A 27,615-nucleotide genomic window follows, 5' to 3' on the forward strand; every position below is an offset into this window, starting at 1 on the left:
TTTAAAAACAATTAATGAAGACAATTGTAACTACAACTTGTGCAATACTGTGTAATACTTCTTCAATAACTACTTATCAGAACTAAACAGGCATCAGAAAAGTGAAAAAAGAATGAACAGGAATATGTCTTGAGTATCCTTTGACAAGTGGCATAAAGAAAACAGAAGAAATAAAAATGAAAAGATGAAAGCTAACTTACTTTAAAAATAGTTATGGAAGCTTGCTTTTCTTTATTTATTTTTCAAGAGTTGTTTAAACTGCTTATTTATAATTGAGCCTTTCAAATACACATGATTTGTTAGAGTAATATGTACTTCAGCTTTGTCTCTCTCTTTCTGTCTTCAGACTGACTGCTATTTGAAGGCCTTATTTCATATGGCTGGACTAATGCTATTGCACAAATTGCCACCTTTTGAAGGCTGTGATTTGAACCTGCCTGAACAACTGCCATTTTAGCACCACAATAAAAAATACCTTTCATTAACAACTCTCTTCCTTTCAGGAGGAACAATGAAATAAAGCAAAATAAAAAGCCACAACCATCCCTTTTCCTAGAGGAGTCATGCTTTGGGGACATCTCCTCCCATCTCACCTTCCAGAGTTTCAGACACGGGCACTGCAGCACACAGTGGCTGCGGCAATGCTCCCCCCGAGCACGTCCTGTCCTCCCCTTGGCTCTGCAGATACTCTGTCACCAAAGCCAACCTCACTACTGTGTGGGGTTTTCCAACACCCACACCCACTCCCCAATTGCACTGGGGCTCCTCTTCTGCTCCCCATACCCTGCCCAGCTTCCCAGGGTCCAAGGAGCTTCCTCCTCTTTTCTCTCCCTGTCTCCTGACTGGAGGTAGGGGACACTTCTTTTAATAAAATGGTGCCTGCATGAGAACACGTGAAGGGATTGGATGTTTTAGGTGATTCCCTGGTGTGCAGGGTTGCATGCCTCCACTGGGGTGAGTATGTGCTTATCCAAGACTCACTTTATCATATATGAGGCTGAAAGTGGTTGTCTTCAGTACTCTCAGATGTCCAGATCTTGTCTGCCTAGCTGCATGGTTTTGACTTTATGTGGTAATTACCCAGCCAGACAATCAATTTTAACTTGGCAAAAGATCCTACATCTGAGTTCTTGTTATCCATAAAAAGGTCACTCTTAAAAAATATTCATCAAAATTTCAGTCCCCCTAATCACATGGAGCAGATGTTTAATTAAGTATTTGTGACTAATAGCCAGCTATCTTCAGCATGGATGTCCACTCTCAGTGTCTTGAGTCTGGTCTAATAGAGATGGTCAGCTTAAGTTATTCCTCACCATTTTTATTTCAACTACCAAGTTCTCTTTTGTTTTCCATTCAACTGCTTCCTAGTAAAATTAGGCCAATTCTTAGTAAAACTAAGCTATAAGAATGAGGACTGTTTTGTGCACATGACAGCTCTAATTTAGCTAATACACAGTTCTCATCATGCAGAAAAGACCCAGAGGAAGGGAAAGTCTTGAACTGGATGCAGAATTTGATCCTCACCCAGATACAGGGTTGTCCTCACTGCTGTTGACTAGGGAGAGAGCAGAGTAGGGAAACTTGGAGCTGTATTTTTATGCTGAGTTTGTCCTGTGAATAAACAGGATTTCAGTCTCCAGGACCTTAAGAGTTATAGCAGAAGTACACAACTTCTCATTATAAATGTTTTTAGAAGCTGCCTTCAGATGACAGATTTTCATTATTCTCTCTCTTTCAAGCTCGGACTTCACTTCACTGAAGAAAACACCAAACATTTCTTACCTACCTTTTATTTAACCATTTGGACTATAACATATTGCAAATTGATTCTATGACATTAATGAAGTGGTCAGGTGTCAGTTCTGCAAGGGTCCTAATGTCAGATACAATGCATCACTTAACAGACCTAAAAATCTGAATAAACAGAGACTGAAGTCCAATGATAAATCCTTTAGAAAAATAAATGAGGCTATTTACTTCTTACTTTGTCCGCTAGGCTAGGATGAGCTGATGATATTGTTAAGAAAGCTCTCTGAGGCTTTGCCCTTCTTGCTACAGAACAATATCTTGGACCATCAGCCCCAGCTGATGATCTGTGTGTTATATAACCAGGGGTGGGAGAGGCAGAGCTCCTACAAAGAGAGTCCTGGATGCTGAAGATCTCAATTTTGTACCAAAGTTTCACCTGGGAACACATGAAAATGTCAGAACCATAATTTGGCTTCTATCTGCTCTTTATCACAGATATAGCATTGCCTTCCCAAGGCCCTTATTTTCTTCTGCCTTGCTCTAGCCACAAGCAGATGCTGCTCAACAGCAGTGTTAACAGGCTTTTGAACTCAAAGGTAAGTCCCTCATTCAAGTCATTCTTCTACAATTAGCAATGGGGTGTACTGGTTGCTCACCCCATGTCAGGGTTTAAGCTATATACAGCATAAAATTAATAGGTTTAGAGATGGCAAAGATGAAATTCTTTATTCAGAGGTAATGAGATGAAAGGAAGTACTTAATGATTATTAGTCAGATAAGGAGAAAAGTCTATCTTAACTCCTTAGGAATTTGTCTGGAAACCCCCTAGCAATATGGGATTTCATTTTATTAGTTCAACCTATGGAAAAATTTGACTTCTTCATATCTTTCAAAACTTAAGTACTGTATTTTAAAGTTTCAGAGAATTAAAGCATTATTTAGCTGGCAAGCATCTGACTGGAAGATATGAGGTGGTTTCAAGAGAAATATTTTTGAAAACTAGACAGAAGTCAATGGCTTTTAATAGCAACAACCCAGCAGACAAAAGAGTTTAGCACCTGCATCCTCCTGTGGAGGAATTTAAGTATCTGGGTTTTCACAAATAACAGGCGCACATGAAGGTACTTAACAATGAAACATTAGTATCCAGCAGATTTTCATTGCTCTCCTGAGTACTAATATTGCAGTGCTACCATTTTAATGGGAAAAAAAAATCCAAAACCAACCTGAAAATTATACCTAGCCTAAAAATTTCAGATACAGTACCAAATACATTGGGAAATCCAGCCCTAGTCATGAGTAGGGCACAGCGGATGTTGAAGTGCTACTGCAGCAGAGGGTTAGTGCAGCTGGGACTGTTCTGGAACATCTGTAAAGCAAAATTCAGAAAAGAGGATTATACTGGTATGTCATCTAATGCAGCATAAAAATAAATAACTACATAAATAAATAACCTTTTGAGCTCCAAGCCCTTGCTTAGATCCTGAACCAGAGTACCTCTAGCTTTTCTTGTGCGTTTGTGTCCCGACACTCCTTTAGCAATCATTTCATTAACAGACCGTTCCGTCCTTTTTTTTTTTTTTTTTTTTTTTTTTTTGGTATCAAGAAAGTATAAAGGAAAAAAATGCAACTGTATTTAACTTCAGAACTGTCTATGAGCCATGCAAAAGTATAAGTATTTCAACTAGTAAACCACGTAGCACTTCGCTGCTATGGCAGGCTAGCGCTAACGCAGAGTCCTGCGGGATGCTGCGGCGCGGGCAGCCACAGACGGGCACAGCCCGCCCGTCCCGACTAAACGCTGCTCAGCCGCCCCGTCCGCGCCCGGGGCGGGTCCGCCACAGGATCCGCAGGTGTGCGCGGCGGTGCCCGCCCGGCCCCGGCAGCGGGGCCGCGTCCCGCACCGCGGGGAGAGCGCCCATCCCCGCCGCGCCGCACCGCGCCGCAGCGCGCAGCTCGCGTCCCGAACCGACGCCCCTCACACCGCCAAAAGTTTCAGCCGCCGGCGTGCGGGGCCGACCCCTCCCCGCTCCCCCACGCCCGTCTTGCCCCGCTTTATCTCCCGACAGCCGCTCGCCGTTCCCGGAGCGCGGCCGCGGCGGGGCCCTGCGGCAGGAGCGGGCTCCCCGCGCCCCGCACACGCTCCGGCGGCGGCAGGGGCGGGCAGGGCCGCGGCACTGCCGCCCCCCGGCGGGCACAGAGTCCCCTCCCCGCGCCGCGCCCTGCCCGCACCCGCGGCGCCGAGGGAGGCGGGGAGCGAGGCAGGGAGCGCCCCGTCCTGCCCCGCCGCCCCCGGGGACGGGGGCGCACGGCCGCCATGTGAGAGCAGCGGGGCCCGCGGCGGAGCCCGTCCCCGGGGCGGCGGGGCCGGACCGCCTGTGGCCGCCGCGCCGCGCTGCGAGCTCGGCAGGTCTGCGGAGGCGAGCGGGCAGCAACAAGCCGCCGCCGGCCGCCCGCCCGCGGCCCCGCCATGGGGGCCGGGCGCGGGGCGAGGCTCGCCGCCCCGAGCCGCCGCCGGGGCTGAGCGCGGCGTCAGCGCAGGTACGGACGGCGGGAGGCAGGGAGGGAGGCAGGCGTCGCGCCGGGCCACGGGGGAGGCGGCCGGGCTGGGGAAGGGGCTGGCCCGGCTCCCTCCCAGCCCCACCGGGAGAGGATCGGGCGGCGCAGCCCGGCCCTCCGGAAAGTTTGGGCGGGCGGCGCGGAGCCCCGGGTCCCCCGCGGCGGCCGGGCCGGGCCGGGTAGCGCTGCCGGGCGGGCGGAGCGCGGTGCCCCGCGGTGGCACCGCCGAGGGCCGGGGAGGCGGGCGGGCAGAGAGAGAGGCTTTTAAATGGCTTTGGGGAGCGGTACCGCGGAGGTGGGGTCCTGCCGGGAGGCTGCAGCGGCAGTGCTTGAGTGGCCGGAGTAGTGTACGTATTTTGGTTTGGGATTTTTTTCCGATTTGGCGTGCAGTGTTTCAGAGAGAGGAGCCGCGAGCGCTGCTAACTCCTGGAGGATGTGTGTTAAATGAGCTTCGGCTGCGGAAACTCGGAGCGGCTCTACCTTGCCTTTCGAACACGGGCGAGGAAGAGGAGGTGTTGTGTGCTGGTTTGGTTAGTTCGGAAGGCAGGTAGTTTGTCTCTGTTCGCTTTAGTGTGCTTGGTTTTAGTTGTCTGCAACAGAAACGTGCTCACTGGTAGGTATTTAAACAAAACCCCAACTAGCGTACTTCAGACTGAATAAGAGGTTAATGAAAATCATCGTGTGTGCATATAGTGAACAGCACTCAACTGGGTAATTTCTATTCCGCACCCTGCTGGATTTTGGGGAGCTCCGTTTAATTCATCGGGCGTCCGTCCTCTTCACATGTTGTCATCTGAAAGTTAAAAATAACTCCCAAGTGCTCCGGGTTTTGCCTGCACCTGCCTCTGCAAACGCTGACTCCCCGGAGTTCTGCGTGGTGCTCTCTTGGAGACGAAGACGCCCGGTCCGTGTCCAGAGCCCTGCTATTTATAAGACTTGGCAGAGCGGGGGAGGAGGGATGCAGCAGCAGGCTGTTTGCCTTTTGCATAAACTACCGAGGCAGGTTGCACATTGTTTGAGATGTTGCATCGGTGGAGGCGAGGCGGGGTGCTGGGGGGAAAAAGTGCAGAAGCTGAAGTATTCCTAATCCTTCTTTTCCTAGGGATTGTGGATCTATGAAGCGCTTCCCTCCGATGTGAATGCAGTGTCCCCTGTGGGATGCAGTAGGTGATGCCCAGCTCTACTGCAATGGCAATTGGAGCTCTCTCTAGTTCTCTTCTCGTAACCTGCTGCCTCATGGTTGCCCTCTGTAGCTCCACCGTACCTGTACAAAAACTGGCCAAGGCTCAAGACAAACAGGAGATAAAGGCGAGCCAGGAAAAGAGGGATCACACATCTACAAGGGACAGCCAGACAGGTCCAGGGAAAATGAATGAGATTGGCAGGAGCGGGAGGGAGGAGGGTGGCAGGGACTGGAAGAGCAAAGGAAACAGGAACTACTCGAACAAGGAATCTTGGACTAAGCAAAAGCAGGCTTGGAACAGCCAGGGGACAAGCAGTAAATCTGGGAGCATTCAAGTGCAGGAGCAAAGGGATGCTGCTCCTGAGGAACCTCAGGTGGCTGAAGATTCATCTCTCCCAGCATCTGTTGCAAGTGTCACTCCCGAGCCTCCGGAGGAGTACGCCTATCCGGACTACCGTGGGAAAGGCTGCGTGGACGAGAGCGGCTTCGTTTATGCCATCGGGGAGAAGTTTGCGCCGGGCCCTTCTGCCTGCCCCTGCCTCTGCACTGAGGAGGGCCCGCTATGTATCCAGCCCGAGTGCCCCAGGCTCCACCCTCGTTGCATCCATGTGGACACCACGCAGTGCTGCCCGCAGTGCAAGGAGAGGAAGAACTACTGCGAGTTCCGAGGGAAAACCTACCAGACCCTAGAGGAGTTCATGGTAAGGACTGAAGCCAAAAGTCATTTTGTGAATTCTTCTCTTGTTTAAAGAGGTATTATGTTCTTTAACTGCTTTCTCTGAAGGTGTTCTGGGTCTCCCCCTCCTCTTTTCATTTTTGTGTTAATATTACTTCTGCAGTCCTGTAAAATATTCCCCTTAAACATGACCTTTCTTGCTCTATGATACTCTAACATTTTTGAATGAGGGTGCTGATCTTTATTAATTCCTTTGGTATTTACAGTAAAAAATGCTACTTGGAAGGATGCTACTCGGTGGTGTTATGGATTTTATGAAAAATTTCAGCAGTACATTTGTTTCCTTATTTAACTATTAACTGGTAAACTTCTGCACTGCAGGGATCAAGCAGGGTTTTGTGGGCTGTCTTCTATTCCTAGTAATCACTCTGTGATGATCCCTTCCTTTTTAACAATTGTTTCTTTTTCCTTTTTAACTATTTAAGTAGTGCTGCCAAGGTTGCATAATGTTTGCTTTCTGAGAATGGGCCTTCTTTTTAATAACAGCATGGTCTGCAGTCTAGGTTGCAGTGATATTTAAAGAAAGGACTTGAAAAGCTTTATGTCCAGGGAAATCCTTTTAGAGTAGGGTCTTTTTAAGCATTGTTGTGCAAAGTCATTATCATTGAAAATGCAAGATGTTACAATGCACTCAAAAGTTGTGGAGTTGGGCCCAGTTTTCTGGTCGTTTACCTTGTCTTTTTCCATTTAGTATTTTATTGTGGCTGAGCAGGCTCTAAGAATGACTTGTGAATTTGCTTGTGAAAGACTGGTAGGTACAGAGCTGGTGCAAAACCCATTTCTGAATATGCCAGAGAGTTTCATGCTGAATATGTTGAGGGGAGTATGAAATACAGTTCAAGGTTCTGGAAGCTGAGCCCCTCTCAGGATGGAGAAAAAGAAAATGTATTTGTGAATGCTGAAAGTAAGTTGCCACATTTGCTGTCTGTGGTATTTGCGTGTTCCTGAAAACTTAACTTTGGTTCATAATGTCTTTCCATGTTCTTCAATTTAAGGGAAAATAAATAACGGAGCAGAACTACTTTCTCCATAATAAATAACAGTGTTGCCCTTTACTCTTTTTAGGCAGTAATGCACAGAGCACTGGTGAATTGCATGGTATGGCAGAAAACATTGTATCATCTTCCTTTTTCCATGTCACCCTCAAGGACTGCATTGAACTTCAGGGTGGCCGTTCTCTACTTATGAGGGAGCAGCTGCCCTAACAGCAGCTAGCTGGTGTGACCTTTTCAGAGATGGCTTGTGAGATCCTTCCTTTCCCAGCATACTTAATTCTTGGGGGGTGGCCAAAAGATGAAGCTTCTCCACACCTTTTTCATAGCTCATAGTTTTAAAGACTAATGAGTCTTAAAGAATTTTAAAGGCTCCTCCCTGGTCTTCATTCACACTCTTCTACAGAGTTCCATTTCCTAGCCTGTTTATGTAGTGGTGTTGTATTAATGGCTATAAAGCAAGCCTAAAATACTGTGTTAAATGTGTAGTGAGTGTAGAACCTTAATGTTCCCTGGTACATTTGAATATGGCTGGCAGCCTTGGTAAAAATGGAGTGTTGAACAGTGACATTTACAGAAATTTTCTGAAAAGATCTTGGCTTTCAGCTTTCTTTTCAACCCCATTCAGCTTTCGGCCCTTGTCTTCGTATCCTTCTCTAATGAAACTTCGGTTCCCTTAACCGCCTTCTTTTACTCAGCTTTGGAAACACAAATGAGAAGGGATGTCTGCTCAGGACAAGCAAGTTATTGATGCAGTTAGGCAGTGGAACTGCAGCCTGATTATTTTCCTATGTGAGAACCTTGTTTTTTAGTTGAGCTTCAGTGTTGGTTCCAATATTGTGAGCACAAGCTGTAAATGCAGCTGTTTGCCCAGGCCACAGCAATCAGTGGAGTTGTCTGGCAACACGAGGTGCAGATGTAGTCAGGTTGCTGCTGCTCAGTGGAAGCAATTGCAAAATGCAAGCAATTGCACACAGCTTCAAAGGTAATTTTGTGAGTTTAAAGTTGATGGTCTTAGAGAGGTTACTAATATGCTATCTCTTGATCAAGGTCAGGGAAGGAGTTGTGAATGGATAGTGGTGTGACTTTCTCTGTGTCTGCACCTACTATTAGTGGCAAAGAGTACCAGCCATCACTGAAGGAAGAAAAAGGTGACCTCCTAGCATTTAAGTGACATTATTTGCACAAACATTTATGTATAGATGTGTAATTGTGTGTGCAAGTTTGTGACTCTGCTTATATAAAATTCCTATGTGGCTTGGCATGGCACAGAATTGCCCTGACTGAAGCCAGAAGCTGAGTGTGCCAGGGAATTTGAGGTTTCATGTGTTTCTTCTTTGATTTGCAGTCTGTTCTTCTTGTGTGTGCACATTTTTCTGTTTTCAAAAAGGACATGGATGTCAACACAAAACACAACTTGGGTGTAGGGAAAGGACAAGGTCTCATAAAGCTGTTTCCATCAGCACCACTCTGGTCCCCTGTGGGTTTTGTGAGGCAGAATAGCAGTGTGATCACAGCATCCGTATGAGTGGAACTGGTAGCAAAACCTGTGTTCGGTGAAACGCAATGGGGATAAAGTTCTGCACTGAAGATGGAGATTTCTAAAGCACATGGTCCAGATCTTTCAAGTAAAATTTGAAAATGAGGGCTGACATAGAAAGTCTTACAAGAACCATAAATTATCTTCAGAAGTGCAATGTTTTGGAAAAGATCTATATTTTTGAAAGTTGTTGCTTTGTGTCTTTTAGAATTTTCTTGCTACCATGAGGAAGCAAATTGGGGTTTTTTGTGGGTAAATTACTTGGAAATCTGGAAGTCAACAAGCCCAAAAGAGTTTTGAAAGAACTCTGGTATTTTGAAGGCAGAGAGGAGTAAAAGCATGGCTGGTATGTTTATTGTCAGTGTAACCCCATTCATGTTCTCCTGAGTTGTGTAAGTGGCAAGAAAATATTAGTAAAAATTCCAGTGCAAAAGCAAGGAAGTTTGGGATTATGATTGTTTTCGGCGTTTGTTTTTTAATTTAGGTGTTTTCAAGGCTCAAGGAACCAATTGTAGGTTGTATATATATTTTTAATTCAGCTTTTTTGTTGGTTTGGTTTAGATGTCTTTTTATTTTCTAATTAAAGTTTGACATGTGGAAGGGAGTAGGGGAAAGCCTCAAATTACCTTGGACTACGAATGATTTGTCACTTCCCAATTATGAAAATTTGCACTAAGCTGTTGGATAAACCTACTAAGCTAGAGCTTTCTTCACACCCCACTAGTGGAAAACTTAGCGGTTTATACCATAGTGCATTTGCTCTTTTACAATGTCTGCAACTCCATTTGTACCTCTCCTCATAAACTTCCCTTTAGACAATTCTAAAGAAGTAGGGTTTTTTGCCATCTGCACTCTATTTTCTGCAGGTTTTATGGCTGCATGGTGAATACACAAGACTTCTGTTGCTCTTGTTGCCTTCCTGCAGTTTTTTCATAGGCAGAACTGCTGCTGCTATCGAGTTAACAGCTTCATCTGTAGACCGTGGAGACGTGGTATCATTAGTCTTCAGAGAGAGGTTGATAGGTGATATTATTTCCAGTCCGGCCTGGTTATGTCAGAAGTGCTGAGTGTTGAGTGCTGCTGGGCTGGTCGTTTCCCACAGGAACAAGTGGGATGCTCCTTGCATTGACTGCCACTAGGAACTGTGCAGCGGGGTGTGCTTGCATTGCATGAGTAGAGAGGGGAAATGGAGGACCAAATGGGTCTTTTCATTTTGATTTATTTAGCTGCTGTTACATACACAATGCTGTCTTACTGTCTCTCTCTAATGATTATGTCTCCAAGTACTGAGCTGCCATTAAGTTGTGGACAGTGGGGGTTTTCTACAATTCCTGCTATATCCTGATCATCTATAAAAAGAATGCACTGTTTAGTCCAAAGATGAACAGATAATGGCTGACACTGATACCATTTTAGCAGCCACTGTGGTTTACTTACATGCCTGAAAAGATCTCTCTAGAAATAAGCTTGTGGAGACCTTCCTTATCACTGCTGCCATTACTCAGATTGGTGGGTTGTGCAGATGACTGTACTTACCAAGGGTGTACTGTAAGTATTCCCCTAAAATCCCATGATCTATGACACTAGAAGTGTCTTCATTATGGCAGTATCACATTAACAGTGCACTCTGTTCATGAAAGATATAGTCTTCAGGTGTATGTGCTGTATAGGACAAAAATGTGTATTAGAAATCATCATTATTAGATAAGAATTAGATCAGCTTTATTTCTCAATCAATAGTATTTTCAGTGCTTCATCAAGTGACTTACTTTTTTGAGAATTTCAGCCTTTGTCAAATTTGGAAATCTAGCAAACCTATTTAATTAAAACATGCTTAAATTTTACAGAGGAGAGATTTTAGGAATAGCATCTGCGTGCTTGTCTTGTTTCCTGATTGTGATCAGATACTTTAGTTTTTATACCACTTTCAATATTGAATGGCACAGCTACTAAGCAGTGTCCTGGGCTAAGGAACATCTGTTGTCGTAGCTACTGGTCTTATTGAACTTTGATGGTTGGCAAATTTGCATCTTTTCCAAGTCATGGCAAAAAGTGTTAAAATCAACTGAAAGCTGTAGGTTTGGCTTGTTGATCCTGATCCTTGGAACTGAGTTCTGGTGTCTTTGATCAAGTAGAATTACTTAAAAATAATATTAAAAAAAATGAGTCCTCCTTAAAAACTATGTTTTTATCATTTAGTAAGTATTCTTTCTAGATGTAACTCTAGAAGGAAGGAGTCTTATTGTTGACTTAATACTTAGGATCTCAGGTTTGCTGACACTCAAAACTTCACATGTGGTTCAAGTGATTACTTAAAATACCTGAGCCTTTCAACTCTGAGCACTGGATCAGGAACCTCCTCATCTGCTGACACTCTAGCTCTGGAAGTGAATGTGGCAGTTTAAAACCAATTACAGGACAAAGTTGTCCCAAAGTCTGTAACAAAGATCTGCTGCACTGGGCTGTCAGCCTCTGTGTAGGATTTTATAAACATTCACTGTGGTGTTATGCTTGGTAGAGTGTAAAGCAAAGAGAAAACACAAACTGAGTAGGTAGCAAAGGAAACCTGAAATAAATAATAGTAATAAAAGCAGAAAGCAACACAGCAAGAGACCCTATTTAGGCTTTCTAAGCAGAGGGGAGGGCGTGAAAGATATGTGCATAAGCAAATAGCAGCTTTGGCAGGTGGGAAGGGAAGTAGCAAAGCATGAATGAGCATTTAGTTGGAGATGATGCTGTGCAAGCATCCACATGTTTGAACTTTGGAAGTGAGAAGGATGTGAGAGGCAAGTAAGAAGAGAATGGATTTGAGGAAAAAATGTGATAGACTGCCTAAAAAATAGGGAGAAGAAGCAGATGATCTCCAACTTAGACATCTGGGTGATTCTTCATAGCGAATAATTATTTTCTTTTTTAGCTTTTATTTTTTTCTGCTCTTATTGGAGAAATGCAGAGGGGCTTGTCTGCATCAGCTAGAATCTGGAATGAAAAAGGGTCCATAAAAAGAACAACCTCCTCCTTAAGTAAACCAGTAATCTGCACAGATTATAGATTTAGAGGATCACTAATAACGTTCAGCTGCATTTTCATCCTGTGTTCTGAGCATGGGTACCCATGTGGTTTTTTGGAGTGCAGCAATGAGATTTACAGTATGGCATTTATTGCTCTGCACATCCTCTGTCTTGTGTGGTATGAGGATGTCAGCAGTGCAGTGTGATGCGCCTGGTCAGGAATGCTGAAGAGGACAGCTGGAATTGTATATGTGGCAACTGCAGACATTTCAAAGTCCATTTTTTACTAAAGAGAGTCTTGCTACTGTTTTGTTCGGAATTAATTTCTTTGAAGTAGGTCTTTCAAGTAACTATCTCATGGTATTCCTATTCTGTAAGAGTTCTTCAAAGCCAGTAACGTTTCACTAGGTATAAAGGATTACCGGTATTTTCCTTCACCCCTTTCTTTGAATTTCAACTTCCTTTCAGAAAGTTACAAGTATTAGAAGAGTGGTCCAAATACAATTAACCTATGGCAAACACCTGAATTCAAAAGCATGTGTTTTTTCCTGAATTCTCTTTGAAAAATATAATTTTCAATAAAATTTTACTTCCTGCTATCACAATACTTTCAAACCTGAAAAAATTACGATAAGGTTTTACATTAAAAGAAGCTTCTAGCTTCATTTAGCAAAACTTTTCTTCTTAAAATAGAATGTTTTTCTCTAAAGTGTATTTTGAACCTCTAATAGAACTAAACTAGATAATGAACTTAATTTTCAGGAAGTTCATTAGAGATTCAATAAGGTAATTGTTGTTTTATTTGTATTAAAAGTCTTCACTGTTCTTGTTTTCAACATCCCTCTGACTTTCCCATTTGGTGTGTAGGTACAGAGAAGAACCTGCTTTGTTTTGGGTTTTTTTTCCTGCAGTAGTTCTGTAATTTTGCAGGAGCCCAGTCTTTCTCTCTGCATTATTTAGGCCACAAAACCCATTTGTTTTAGAGTGGGGAGGAAAAAGATGTGAAGGAAAGAACATTGCAGATGAGAAGGTGGGCATTGCACACTCCAGGAGTGCATGAAGTGAAGGAGTTAAAGGGTGACTGGGTTTGTGTTTCAGGTTTCTCCATGTGAAAGGTGTCGCTGTGAAGCCAACGGTGAAGTGCTGTGCACGGTCTCAGCCTGTCCCCAGACCGAGTGTGTGGATCCGGTGTATGAGCCCGACCAGTGCTGTCCCATCTGCAAAAATGGTGAGTGATGGCTGCAAAAGTAGGAGGAGGCCTCTGTCTGAGAGATCCATGTTTGCGGATACAAATATTGCTGCTAGCAAGAATTTTTCTTGCTTCTTTCCAGTCCCGTGAGATACTTTTCTCTCTCACGGAAGATACTTGTAGAGTTCTATAAACTATGAACACCTGCAACCTTGCAAGCCTTTGTTTATAGTACAGTAGAAAAATATTTTGACAATGGATGTTTTAGGATTTTAGCCAATCACCCCAAGGGGTGGCTGATCCCTTGACCAATTAGACTATGAAGAAAAAAGTCTATAAAAGAGTTGAAAAATAATTAAATAAATCAATCTTGCTGCACAATTTCTGCCTGCTGGATCTCTCTTCTCCTCCCTACCCCTGCGGGATACTGCAACACATGTTGTTCTATTCTGCTTTTGAAAAATAATTCAGATATTTTTCTTTTTCCTCGAGTGGAGATGGAGAAGAGTTTTGTGTGGATGGTGTAATCTCCCTTGACTGGGATGGACTCAGTTATGATCTATGGGGATTTTTGTTACCCAAGAGACAATTAAGACGTTAATACCAGCGGTTCATGTATCTCTTGGGTATAAAATCTGCATTAACTCATTGTGGCTGTGTTTTATATAGGCACACAAAATGGAACTCAGACTTTTCATGTTATCCACCTTTCAACATGAACAGAGAAAGCTACTTTTGTTCTCCATTCATATTTGTTTCCCTTTCAGATATTCTTCTCCTTTTTTTGTTTTGTTTTTTTTTTTTTTTTCTTAAGGCAAATCAAATGTACCTTATTGAGCTCATCTAATTTTCATAACTAAATGAATTAAACTCCGAAGTTTAATTGAATATTTTTCATAACTAAATTAGACAGAAAGTCTCTCTACTCCCAGCAAGGGCTTGCATTAGATCAAAGTCTTAGTCTATTTAGAGGAAAAAAATTACATGACATACTAGCTCATCACTTATAAAGAAGAAATGATAATTTATTAATAGAAATGAAAGCTGCAAAATCTCAAATGAAATTATATTTAAAATTAAAAAGGACATTTAGAAATACTCAGATAATGTGCAGACATCTATTATTTCTCTTGAATAGGTAGGTTTCATTACATTAGCTAAAACAAACTGATTAAAACTGTGGAAAAGTTGGGGGAGGAGTGAGTGTACAGCATATGGTTTCCACAAATTCAATAGTAGATGATAAGGGATTGTTAATTGCATTGGAGGAGTTTCATTTGTATGGATATAAAAGTAATTGCTTCACATCCCTTAATTGGTTGTTACAACCCTGAAGGAATTTGTTCTTGGCTGTACAGCTTAAGGGCACTCTTGTTTCTGGAGATGAGGACAGGCATTTTTTGAGGCATTTAGGGACAGTTCCTGAGAAAGTCTGAATTTGGAAGCTGGTGATATCATAGCTAGCTAGTCCGAAGGATCCTTCAGCACTTGTTTGATGGCAAGAATGTTGCTGGTGTTGTATGTGACGTGCTACAGTTCCCCAGGTCAAAGTGACTTTAGCTGGCAAAAGGTCTGTTTCCAGTATCAGGGATGGAGTTATAAGCAGAATACATCAAGACGCTGTATTCTTTCCTGCTGAATTTGTCCAGTTATCTTAACAGAGTTTGGAGCTGGATGGACTTTCCAGCAGCACACATTCTCCCACAAGCAGCAACATAAAGCACAGTAGTGGCAGTCTCCCAGTGATGGCTCTCTTTTGGCTTAAGGTGGTGTAGCAGTGCAGGGCTTGGCTTGGCTGTGTTACGATCCTGTTTAAACCCAGAAGAGTAAAGAAAATTATGTCTCAGGAAGAACTTAGAAGGTTCAAAATATACCCAAAAACGAGATTAAAACCAAACGAAGTTAGATGTTGGTGCCAAAAAATTGATGTGTTTTATTTAATAATAAAAGAGGCAAAGAGAAAGAAAGAGGAAAGAAAGAAAAAGAAGTGTGGGTGGGGGAACAGGAAGAGGTGACAGGGATTAGGTGGAAGCAGATCACCCATCTGAGGGTCCCAATGACGTCTCATTGCTCCCCTCCATCTGGTCTGATGGTGGTGAGGGTCCCCCGTTGCCACCGTGGCCACCACACACTATGCCACGCCATCACACGCCGAAGAGTACAGAATCCTGTGGATTAATACACACTGTGGGCCAGGTGGGAGCACCCACATGCCTCCTCTTGCAGGGGCTGGCTTGACACACTGTCCCTTGCAACACTGAGGGTCTCTTGCATCATCTCTGGTGCAGGGTCTGGGGACCCCTTTGAGGGGGCCCCTGTGATGGGCCATGTCACCCCCTTCTGCTGTGGATAAGCTTCCCCCCCCCCAGTGAGGACCCCTCAGCTGGGCTCCTCTGCACAGTGGAGGATGGGCAGTCACTGCACCTCTGACCAGAGGCTTTTCCAAGATACCCAAAGCCTCTCCTCCCCCCACCCTTTGGTGGAGGGTCTGTTGGAGCCTAGCAGCTGATAGCCCTGGGGCTGTGGTCTCCACCTTTGGAGGTGTTAAGCCTGTGCTTTGTGAATGTCCCCAGCCCTGAGTTGTTACTTTATCTTATCTTTATCAGCAAGCAATGTAAGGCCTCAGTCAGGGCCCCATTCAGGCTGTGGTAGTCTTCACTGCAGCTTTTGTAATACAGTTTTAAAAGTCCTTCATGAAAATGTTTAAGTCATAAACTGTAATATTTCAGTCTCTGACAGGCTGTTCACATAGATTCCTTGACACTTTTTCCAGAAATGAGGAAAAGTTACCAAAAATTGTACATGAAACATACCTTTTGTTGTGAGGAAGCTGCCTTTTCTCAGAGCTGTTAAAGCTCTATTGCTTGACTTCTGCCAGCAAGAAAAGGATGGTCTTGTCCTCAGCCTCTGAATCCCTAATATTACTTGCATATTTCTCCCGTATAACCATGAGCTGGCATCTCTGACCCAGTTTCAGACCAAGGTGACCACAGCTGCCTGTTTCTAGTGAGCTGTACTGTCACTTCTCTGCATGTCAGAGAACCAACAGTGGCTTTCCTTTAGCTTTTAGATGAAGAAGAAAACCATTAGCAATAACAACAAAACCAAGAAAGCTCAGAAGTAGCTTAACTTTTCCAGTTCAGCAGCTTCAGAATAATACCACAAAAAAACCTCTGAGGAAACTTCTCCATCTGGGGAGTGCATTTGAAAAAATAAAGGACTTAGAGCTTATTTTAAAGTGTGGTACACGTGCAGTTCTCTAGGAACTTCAGTGAATTGCTGAATGTTTTTAATTAGATTGGAGCAAAAACCTACGAAGCAGGAAAACCTAGCCTGCCTCATCCTCTCATTTTCAAGCCTGTTGGAACAAATGTGCTGTGAATGTGAGTTGAAGAAACAATCATCATGTTGTGCTTCGGGGTTGATTGTTACAGCGATGACATCAGTGACATCATGTTAGTGACACAAAAGAGCTTTGGGAGATGTACAGGGAGCTCAGCCATATAACCTGAACGGTGGGAAAGTTGGAGCCACAGAAAGCGCCTGAGTGAGGTAACTGCTGTCATGATCTGCAGTAGAGCAAGAAGGGCTGGGAGGTGACGTTTGGGTTCACTACATTTACTAGCATTTTTGTGTTAAAAATGCACACAATCAAACTGATTTCTCTCCCTTTCCTGACACTTCTTAACATACAACACCTTCCCAACTTGCCTGATCTGCAGATAGCTAGCAGTGACCTGACAGTGAGAACTGAGCAACTACCTCTCACTGATGAGAACATACACAAATGCCCAGTTAAGAAGTATGGAGGAGATCTTGTGAGAGCTTGTGATTGTTAGAAATTAATGAATTCACTGTCTTGACAGGTGTGAGACACTGCACCTTATCTCTTGTGGGAAGGAGGGTATGTAGCTGACCACTCTGACCTATTTTCACAAAATTGCTGGCAGCCCTTACGAGGAGGGGCCAATGTGTAACTGCACATAGGGCTTACACAACTGTGCACGTGTAGGTACAGACTTGCTTTGAATGTAAGAAGTGGTAAATGGAAGACTTGTGGAATTAAAGAATAGTTGTATGTGTAGTATTTAATAATCTTGTATATCGCATCCTGACTTTGAAAAAGAAGCCTGGATACTTCCATAGCTGAAGATATTATTTCCTCCTTTGTGGGCAGGGACAGCAAGGTGCTTTAAAAGAACATTTACTCTGAAAAGTAGCATGTAGAAGGGACAAAAGATAACACCTCACTGAGAAGATCTTGGGGTTATGGGAATTTTCCTGCTTTTTATGTCTCAAGTCACTGCAACTGTGGGAGCCGTTTTGTGTTTATAAATGCCCTGAAAGGAAACAGGGTGAGGACAGAGTGGGATGGAGAAGAAGCTTCCTTCCCATGTGGATTGACACATTGAGCTCCATGCTTTTGGTAAACATCAGCACCAGCCACAAGAAAAAATAAATCTGATTTCAGAAAGTTGCTTTAGCGAACAGGTGCCCAGTTCAGACCTCCATCCTGCTTTACAGTATTAGCATTGTGGTTACTTTTGCAGAAGCTATCCCTGTTCACAGTGATATCAATAACCTCAGATTCAGGTACAGTCACTTCTACAGTTTGTGCAGAGTTAAGGGTAGAGATAATGGGCATACGCTTGCCCTTACATTGAGAAAAGGTGGAGTACTTGTCACTGATGCATTTGGTGCTGTGGAAAAGGGTGGGGGGTAAGACTGGTAGTGAATTATCTTGCTCTAGATTGAATTGCCTTGGTTGTGTGTTCCGCTGCTATTCCCAGCATTAGAGCCCTAATAGGCATACACAGCTGAAGTCTGTCTGTTTTGCCTGAAGCCTGCAGCCATGGAGCAGCCGATGGAGTCAAGGGTGGCCCCACTCCTGCCGGTGCCTTTGCAGGAAGATGAGATTAAACCTGTAACCCACGTGGAGCCTGAGGGGGAGTTGTGGTTGCTAGACCAAAAAATGTTTTGAGCTAAGGTCCCCAAGAGATTTTTATTTCATTATATGGCTGAAAGATTGCCCCAGATAAAATGAAGCAGATCCTGTTGTCTTCCTATCATTTATCTATCTGTGTGTCAGTGTTGTTTCTCTGTCTGCAGCAGGGAGAACTGAGCTTCTCCTTTTGGCAAAGGCTCATAGCTGTACAGTCAAAAATAAAAACATTGATGCCCGGAGGATCAAGTCTGTTCTCAGGGCTGTAACATTTGCAGAAGATGTCTATTCTTACTGGCTGTGCACTAGGGAGACTTTACTCTGATTGCAGTCATTTCAGGTACATTGGGTGGAATGAGTCAGGACCTTACTTGGTATTTGTATTCATAGTTATGGTTGAAATACATGCATCATTTGGTTGAAATGATTGCTGCTAGTGAAGTGCAGGCCTAATGTGCTGTGGCTGGGGAGGGTGAGTGGTGATGGTTTTGTATCTCTGTGCTGTGAGGTTGACTCGCTGAGACTTGCTTTAGTACCTTTGTGTACAGTTACAGGATTTAGGCCCAAGGTGACCTGAGACTGCTGCTGAATGGCAAGTGGGACCTCCATTTGTGAGAAGGGACTCTCAAGGGAGCAAAACCCTGGTCATGGCTGGCAGAGGTGCTGTCCCCTTTTGCTACCGTTCGTACAACAGGAATTCAGGACTCAAATCTGTTAAAAAATGGTGCTGGTTGATGCAGTACTGTTGCCCCTGTCATCCCTCTAAAAATCCAGGTGGAGAGAGGGCTTGGAGAGCGGTTGGGCTGAGAGGCCTGTCTGGCCTTAAGAAAGATGAAGGTGTTTATTCTGGGCTGCTAAAGGGAAGCTGCACCTTGGCAGCTGTCACGTGAGTTGGCTGTTTGCTCTTCCCTGAAGCCCAAGCTTAGCTCAAGTACCATGCAGAATCTGAACTGTAAAATTTCATGTCCTTCTGCAGTGTGTTTAAATAAAATACGATATGGCCTTGACCATAAATGCCTTAATCTCAGCAATGAAGGAAGTATCATCATGCTGCTGTCCAGGTAGAGGTCAAGGCAGGACTATTGCAAACATCAGGAGTGTCACGCTGTAAAATTTAAGTAAGCAATGCCTTTGACTGTCCTCTCTTCCTCTTTCTTTTGTCACTTTAAATACTTTTTCAGTCATGCTTTGGCAGCTGATTTATATATAGCAAATGAGATCCAGAAGTTTTAAAGCCAGAGTGGTTGCTTCAGTCTGCATTTTAAGGAGGGGATTAAATCAGATGGTCAAGGTGGTCTCTTCTAGATGTAAAATGTAGGTACCATAGAATGATTGTAAATTCTAGTTGATAAGATTGAAACAGTATTTCATTTATTTAAAAAATGAAATGTACATTAAAAAGTAATAACCAAATGAACAAGAAATCTTTTCAAACTATTCCCAGTTCCACCCACACAGTATGCACCAATGTGATTTGCTCCCTTCTAATGTGTTTACTTCAGGCGTTTGAATGCTTGTGTATGCAGGGTAACATTTGCTCCATGTTTCTGTGCACACGAGTCGCTTAGCAAAAACTTCTGCATAGACTTTCCACTTTAGTAGACTGTATTTCACAAAATGATTTATAATGTGGGACTCTTAACCAAGAAATATTAATGTTCTAGGGGGGATGAATGTTTCAGGGAGAAAAACACCATTAAAATTGCACGAACAGCTGTATGTGATTAAAATTGCCTAGAGATTATGCAGGTAGGTTGAAAAACTGTAGCAGATATTTTGGCAGCCATGTATTGAAAACAACAGACGTGCTTCTTTTTGTTTGCATTGGGCATTGAAAGTGGCTTCCAAATCTGGTAGGTGAAGTTGGTAAACTAGTTGCAGTAGTTTTTATTCTTTGTTTCTGCTGTTGATGAAGTTGAGAATAAGTTTGGCCTGTATTGTCTTAAGGAATTCCTTTAAACTCCTTTAATCTCTCTGCTCACTTTCTCTCTCTACTGTGGGAAAGTTGGTGGCTCCATAAGCCATGTGTGCTTCCTGGGCAGAAATCACAGAATTTTATTCTTGTGCCATTTTTTCCACTTAGACCCAAAGCTGCTTAAATGTGCATGGATCAGCACTGCAGAGTGGGCTGAGCAAAACCTTCTGCCAAAGCCATACAGGCCTTGTTGTTTCCAGCTCACATCCATGTGTGTGCATGCATGCACGCAGATATGTGATCCACTGTTGGCATTGTTCCTGTTCAGCTGGCTAAGCAGTGGTAGGTGATGTTATCTCCTCTAAGGGTGTTTCTTTAGCATACAAGTTATGTTGGCTTCCAGGGTATACAATTATTTTCCTAACTATAGAAACCCATCAGAGGATGAAAAGGATCTGTCTGAAGACATGGCAAAAGTACCCAGTTATACTGAGCCTAGGTCAGTTACAAGGATAAATCAGTTTATATAGTGTATCTGTTGCAAATAAATATTGTGTGCATTTTTTTTGCACCCAGAGGCCAAAATGCTCTCAGTTGGGAGTTCTGCTATCAAGAGGCAGCTGTAACTGCCCCCGAGTATATAATGTCCCATCATTTTGTTCAGACACATGAGGACAATCCGAAACTCTACTAACCTTGGTATTTAAAGTGGTACTTTATACTTAAGTAGAAGGATGTAGAAAAGCCTATTAAGCTATAAAAGCAGTGTATCCTATAAGGTTTTCAGAACTCACTTTGCAATATTTTTTCATTCTATGCTGCTACAGTGAGTCTAAAAAGCATTCAGCAGTCAGTTTTTTGCCTCTTACTGGATACTGCAGGCTTAAGTCATATATCAAAGCTTAATTCTGCTGTATCAGTCTACTTTCATGGCAGCTACTTGCAGGGATTGTCATTTTACTGTAGGTTGAAGCAAAAGTCAATGATGATGTGCCCCAAACTGTTGTTTAGTGGTGATAGTCCCAGGTGAGTGTGGGAAACAAGCCACCAGTTCCTCATGGTGGTCAGAACTTCCATGTGTCACAGCTACCTGGCTTCTTAAAGGGTGTTTTGTGTCAGCCTCAGGAGCAGAAAAATGAAAAGGCTTACTTGTGCTTATAGAAAAAGAACAAACACTGAAATCCTGGGATGGGAAGAGAAAATAATTTTCTAGCAACTTTCATGTGTCTGATGTACCTTATAGTGTTTGTGATGGCAGTTTCATGTATCTGTCATCCTGTGTAGTTCTGGATGCTGGTTAGGGTTCAGACAGGAAAGTGCCTTCATGCCAATAGCCATAAGAAATTGGAGTAAGGAGTGGGCTATTGCTTGATTTGTCTTTACTGACACTTTCCCTGTTACACAGAGCTGTGTTTGGGCATTTGCTTGGTTTCTAGCAGAACAGCTAGCCCATGCTCCCCCAAATGAAGTCATCAATTGCTTTGGGGTTTTGTTTGCCTGTTTATTTTGTATTTTTAAGTTCTTCATGTAAGAATTTTCTGAGTTTATATTGCAGTTTTATTTACACACACACACAGATAGGTAAGATGTGAAAAGAAAAAAATTAGATCCCAGGTCTCACCTGCGGCCCACTCCTGTTCCGTACGCTGCCCCCAGTGCTATTCCTTTGCTGTTCAAAGAAAACAAACATTAAGGGAGTTGCTTTTTATCCTACATCCAGTATGCCTTTATATGCTGTTCCTTAGAGAAAATACTCCCAGTGTTAATTCTGCTCCTCCATTCTGCTATTGGATGTCTGTTTTAATTTTGTATGTGTCTTTAGCTGAAATTGTGGCAAACATTTGGGGGGCATGTAGGATTCCAAGGTCTGAAATATTTGTGTGCATCTTGCTGTATCCTACATCGTTGGAATAATATTTCCTATGAGTAGAACACAAAACTATTTGATTAAATGGTGAGCTCTTAGATTCTGAAACCCTGTCTTGGCCCAGACTGAGTTACCATAGTTTAATTCATTATCCAGCATTAGCTGAGCTACTGTCACTGTCCATGTGAGCTCTTAGTTGTGTTCTTTGCAGATAATCCTGCTTGTAAATACAAGCTGTTTACTAGCTAGGTGCTACAGTAGTCAGTCTGCATGGCTGATTAGTATTTTGTGGTGTGATCAAAAGGAGCAATGAAGAAAGATACACACCTTGTGTGTTTTGCTTTATGTTCTTTTGCATTTTTTCATTGCTATTTCATTATGTTCAGTGAGGCATCCAAGAGTTTGCTTGGCTTTGAGGGGAAATGGAGGCTTATATTAAAGTGCTGTGGCATGTTAGTATATCTCTCTCATATAAGAACACTCTCCCTCTGATGATAAATGATAAAATCAAAATCTCCTTTACTTCTAAGTGCAGTGTAATTTTCTCTGCTTATTTTTTCATAGGAAGTTGAGGTTTAGGCATTAAGGAAGATGTGAATTGATCCAAGTGACTTACTGGTTGATGGAAACAGGGAATTAGCTGATTTCATTAAATTTCATTTCCTTACCACTTGCTTTTCTGTGGTTGAGCTTTGCAATCACAATGGCCTTTCCACGCAGTGCAGGATTGCTAATGCCAGGTTTGTCTTAACTGAACATAACTCCTCTTTCTTTTCAGTCTGTCGTTGGTCTTACCGTGAGCATGACAGCAGCCTCAGAAGTTTTCTTCTAGTCCTGCTTAAACTGTATTTGTAAATGAACTCAAAATCTGATCAAGAACAGGAAAACCTGTTTCCTTTCCTGACATGAGCTTGACCAGGGGCTGACTTGGACACCTCTGCCAGTGTTTGGAAAAGGGTTCTGAAGAAAAAGGAATGATGAGTTCTTAGGGAAAAGGCTAAAAGCTTCTGTTATTTTTTATTAATGTTTGTAAAATTGCAGTGCTTGTTTTTCTTGTTGCTCTAAGTAGCATCTTACTGTTTCAAACTTCTGCACTGGGGATCCCCCCTGTGTTGTGTGCTGTGAGAGTCCTGAATTAAGTCCCTGGCGATTACCTTTGCCCAGCAGGTCAAACATCTTTATCAGCTGGAGACTTAAGTACTTTCCTAATTTAAAACCTTGATCTTTAAGGTGGAAGGAGCTTTTACTTTGTGAATGTTTGGATTGCTTCCATAGGGGTAATTAACCATACAGTTTTGTTTCCTTGAGCATGTGCAGCTGTAAAGGAGCAGTGATTAAAAAAAAACAAACAACAAAAAAACCAAAACTAGAAAAGAAAATAACACACTTTAAGTAATTCCTTACCTTCACCAACACAGCTACCATAATGATTAGCATTTCAAAGCTGATAGGCAATCAAAACCTTTGATTGCTGTTTTCGTTTAGGAAAACTGTATTTTTTTTTTTTTCTGCCTACACTAGTGCTTGTTAAATTTTCATTAGAGGAATGACTTCCTACTGGTAAACATCACTTTTTTCTAAATGCCCTGTTCTTTTGCTGAGTCTTCAGCTCTGTTTGCTTAATTCTGTGCTGCTAGCCCTTGGATAGGAGCCCATTAAAAAACTGCATGCATAAATTCTACTTACCTTACAGTCTTGTAGATGATGAGTTTTTTTTCTCCTGCATCATTTCTTCTCACTATTGCACACTGGTTACTGACCACCTTTCTTTGAAGCACTTGCAAGCAGGAAGTCACACACTTTTTATTACCCATGGAAAATATAACTGTATCTTCACTGTGTGCTCACCCAACGAGTTATTTAATTTTTTTTTGCTTTTTAAGTGGAATTGATCAGATGGAGCAGTGGCAAGAAGAAAAGAACAAGCAATGCATTGTAACAGGATTGAAAACACTGTTTGGTGAATAGCATTGAATAAAGAAGATCCATATCCAAACAATTCCTTTTGGGCCTCCTGTGTTTCAAATACTTGCAGCGTTATCTCCTTTCTCAGAAGTAGTTTCACTGAAGTGTGATGTTTATTCCTTTTTCCAGAAAAAGTGATGTTGTTGCTTGTTATGCTCCAAAACAGTTCCCATTCCTTTCTGATAGTACGATGTCAGACCTTCTCGAACATTTTGAATCCAAAAGGGAAATCACAGGTTAAGCTGGACAATTTGGGGGGAGATATGCAAATAATGAGTCCTGTTAAAGACAGGAAAGAAAGAAGGAGTAGTGACCATGAATAATATCTTACGGAGCCAAGCAACGAGGCAGCACAATAGTAAATGAAATTCGGCAAAACCATATGTTAAGTAGTGAAAGAATTTTTTGGGGTATTTTGATGACTTTTTGTTAAGATTTCTGCCAAGTGGTTTTATTTACATATCAGTGTGAAATACTGTTTGCAGACATCTTTCAGGCTTCATTAAGAAAGGCTTGCATTTATTAAAAGTACGCTATTATTTGAAGACTGGTTCCTCCCACCTGGTTTGTATAATCTTCTGTGTTTGCTGAGCACTCAGCAAGAAGAGCTTGCAGAAGTACAGAGAAGAGCAGCAAGAAAGCTGAATATTCCCTTGTGAGAACAGATAAGGTCTCTAGTAGTGATAGCACATGAATTAAAAATCATGTGATAAAGTGTGGTACCAGGGGAGAGGGATGGCACCAATGAAAATCTTCCCTGTGCTCACAAGTCAAGGGAGAAGCAAGAAAACCAAAGGCATTGTGCATAAGGTCTTTAAAGCACCATGTGATTAACCCATGAACTCACTGCAGAAGATAGTGCTGAAACACAGTTTCCTAGGATTAGAATAAAGATCTTGTCTTTGATAGAAGGAATAAAAGTACCTTCACCTAGCTACAGTGAAACTGCCTGGGGTGACATGCTGTAGAGCCTCCCAGAAACCTCATTTTCACATTAACAGAAAGGTAACGTTGTTTTCTACTGTCCACATCTTACAATTCCCTTTTGATGCCTTAGGTTTTAACTTTTATATTTTTCAAATTCTGTACTGCTTGGTGTGTGACTCTGAAGTTTCTTGTAGCCTGTTAATTTCTGCTCTCTCATGCTAGGTAGACATAACAAAGCCTCTCTGGCCCTGCTTTCCAAGGACCCCAAGAGTGTCCTAGGCCAAAAGTATAAACCAAAGAGCCTCTAAGGGGGGGGCAAGCTGAGGGGAAAACTGAAGCTTTAATTGGAGAATTAACCCTGCTATGCAAATGAACCAAACCTATAAAAGGGTGAAGAACTCGTCACGTGGGGTCCATCTTGGGGTCCATTTTGAGAATAGCTTCAGAGTCCCCAGGGTGTACCTTTGAAGGCCTTTTAAATAAATACCTCTTTTAATCCTTTACTCCTGTCTAGTCTCTGTTTCTAGGAGGCCTCTTAAGGCATCACTTTTTGATCTGCTTGTTTTTAGAGTACTTTGCAGAAAAAGAATTGGGCTATCTTGACTTTAGCCCAGCCAAACCCATCCTGGATGGGTACTTCCATGTTAAGGCAAGCAGACAGACCTAGTGAAGGGATGTTAAAACAGCAGCAATCCTTTTCCCACACAACCCTTGCACAGCCCTGGTGTTGTGTGCTGGGCCACAGTAGCACCTTACTCAGTACATGTAGGTGATGGAGATGAGATCTAATGAGGGTGCCTTTTGGCATGGTCTGCTTTCAGCTCTTCTGTCAACCTTTCTTTAAATGACCTAAAGGCAAGTCACCCATGAACTGCTTGTATAATAGCTATCCATGCTGCCTAAGGTTTCTGAGACTGGTCAAAGGACTCTCTGTATTTATAGTTTGTGCGGGTTTAATACAATCTGCTGAAGAACTAATGGGAAAAAAAAAGGCTCAGAAGCAAATAAATTATAGCAGTTTATGGAGTTATTTATTATGTCAGTGTGATACAGAATGTGCCATCCCACAATGAAAACTAATTATCTTCTGGCCATGACAGCTTGCTAACTTGGTATTTTGGTAATGAATGGATTAGATGGAGCTTTGACAGCCACTAACATGAGCGAATGATTGTTTTTAAGACCACTTTGTGCTGATGCCCAAGCTAGATGGTGATTAGGACAACTTAGAGACAATTCTGTATCCATTATTTAGCCCCTGCCTCCCTTTCTCTCTCCCCTACACTCTTCCGCCCCAACCCCCTTAGATAATTAAATCTAATTATACATGTAGGTCTTTAAGCACTCCTACATGCAGCTGGAATACATGAGGAAGCTTCATTTACTTAGTTTGTAACCTCAACATTAAATCTGCAAGTTAGGGTTTGATTTCAGTGTGTTTAAATAAGGTATGCTTTCCTTCCCATGTGACTGTTGTGTTTTGCTGTGATTAGATAAGCTGCTAAGACATGGAAGAATCATCAGGTCCAAGTGTTGGGGGAAGGAAGATCCAGGTTTGCTGCCAAAGGCTGCCTGGCTTGCTGGCAAGCAGGTGTTGAGTGTACCATTTATATGCCTGTGGAGCTGAAAAATAAATACTTCTTTGGATTTTCTTGCTGGCAGCTTGTTCAGCACAGAGGTTTTAACCATCATGCAGTCTTCATTATGAGAAGGTGATGTATTTGTCAGCATGAGAGGACTTTTTAATTTCACATCAGCTGAGTGTTTAATCTTCAGTCTTCTTAGTTAAGTTTGTTGTGACAGCTGATTCTTTCCAGTCAAAATGACTGAAGAGTCAAGTCAATTATCTTGAAATACATGGGTTTGTATTTGTGCCTAGGTATGACTGATTAGTCTTTGGCTCCACATTCTGTTGTGGTGCACGCTCCCTCAGGACCATGGGACTCTCTCCCTGACTGTGCTGCTGTCTGTGCTGTCACCTGGCCATGGCTGTGCACCAGAAGATGCTTCCATAAAAATCCCTGTGTTATCAGCTAAGTGGAGGGGCAGTCTGGAAACTTTTTACAGTCCTTTAAGCAAGCTTTCAGGAAGGCAGAAGTTTTCTCAGCTCTGGTTTTGAGGACTCTACCAGAGACAAATATTTGGGACAGACAGCTGACAGAATGTGAAAATCTCCTCTGACACCAGTCATGTCGATGTAAATGACATACACAGGTTACAACATCTGGACAATGTGAAAGGGAACTTCATCGATTCAGATAATGTAAAACTCACTTATATTCATCCCAAGCAGGGATCAGCTCCAAAGGGGGTTCCTCATCCTCTGAGGTCTGCCTGGCAGATTTCTAGCCTTCTGGCTAAGCATGCTCTTTCAAAGTGTGTGTGTGTGTATACACAGATATATATACACAAACATGTGCTGCAAGGGTCATCAAACACCATTCTTAATGAAAACATTTCCCACTTTTGAAACCCTCTCCAAACAGTTGTCTACAGTGGTCCATGGCCATCACCGTCTTACTTTGCCTCCCAGACACTGGGGCAAACTTTTTACTTGGGTCTCTTGTGATAGGACAAGGGGTAATGGTTTTAAACTAAAAGAAGATAGATTTAGACTTGATATAAGGAAGACATTTTTTATGATGAGGATGTTGTTGATGCTCCATCACTGGAAGCGTTCAAGGTCAGGTTGGATGGGGCTATGAGCAACCTGACCTAGTTAAGATGTCCATAGCAGGGGGATTAGTCTAGATGAGCATTAAAGGTTCCTTCCAACCCAAACTATTCTATGATTCTGCATGCAAAGACAGTAAGATGGGCTGCATTCTGGAGTGGCAGCTGTCATTTCCTCCCTGCTTTCATGAGACGAGGTGGTTGGTAACTTGCTGTAATCTGCGTGCTCTTCCATCTGGACTATGTTGCAATGGGTGTGTGGGTGAAATGCCTGCCCCCAAGGGCCCACAGAGCATCACACCCTTGTTTTGCAGAGAAAGCTGCAGCAATACTGCTGAAGCTGCAGGGCTGCTTTTGCTACAGAGCA

The 27,615-nt window shown here is 42.9% G+C and overlaps 1 protein-coding gene across 5 annotated transcripts in view; it reads left to right on the plus strand.

Annotated features, from left to right (window-relative positions):
• The first annotated feature begins 2,281 nt into the window (after window positions 1–2,281).
• The window catches only part of VWC2 (von Willebrand factor C domain containing 2), a 59,459-nt gene continuing 34,125 nt past the window's right edge, over window positions 2,282–27,615 (plus strand). The window contains exons 1-4 of one of the 5 annotated variants that reach the window (XM_069005910.1): window positions 4,006–4,290; window positions 5,411–6,192; window positions 12,869–12,998; window positions 22,462–22,544. In XM_069005910.1, coding sequence (XP_068862011.1) covers window positions 5,479–6,192; window positions 12,869–12,998; window positions 22,462–22,538 — 921 coding nt within the window. In that variant the 5' untranslated portion in view covers window positions 4,006–4,290; window positions 5,411–5,478 and the 3' untranslated portion in view covers window positions 22,539–22,544. Of the gene's footprint in view, window positions 2,346–4,005; window positions 4,291–4,591; window positions 4,656–5,410; window positions 6,193–12,868; window positions 12,999–13,456; window positions 13,715–22,461; window positions 22,545–27,615 lie in introns of those variants that run through there. The other 4 variants (XM_069005909.1, XM_069005908.1, XM_069005906.1 and 1 more) reach the window with 4 other exon arrangements.

This window comes from Aphelocoma coerulescens, chromosome 2, assembly GCF_041296385.1.
Source record: "Aphelocoma coerulescens isolate FSJ_1873_10779 chromosome 2, UR_Acoe_1.0, whole genome shotgun sequence".
NCBI lineage: Eukaryota > Metazoa > Chordata > Aves > Passeriformes > Corvidae > Aphelocoma > Aphelocoma coerulescens.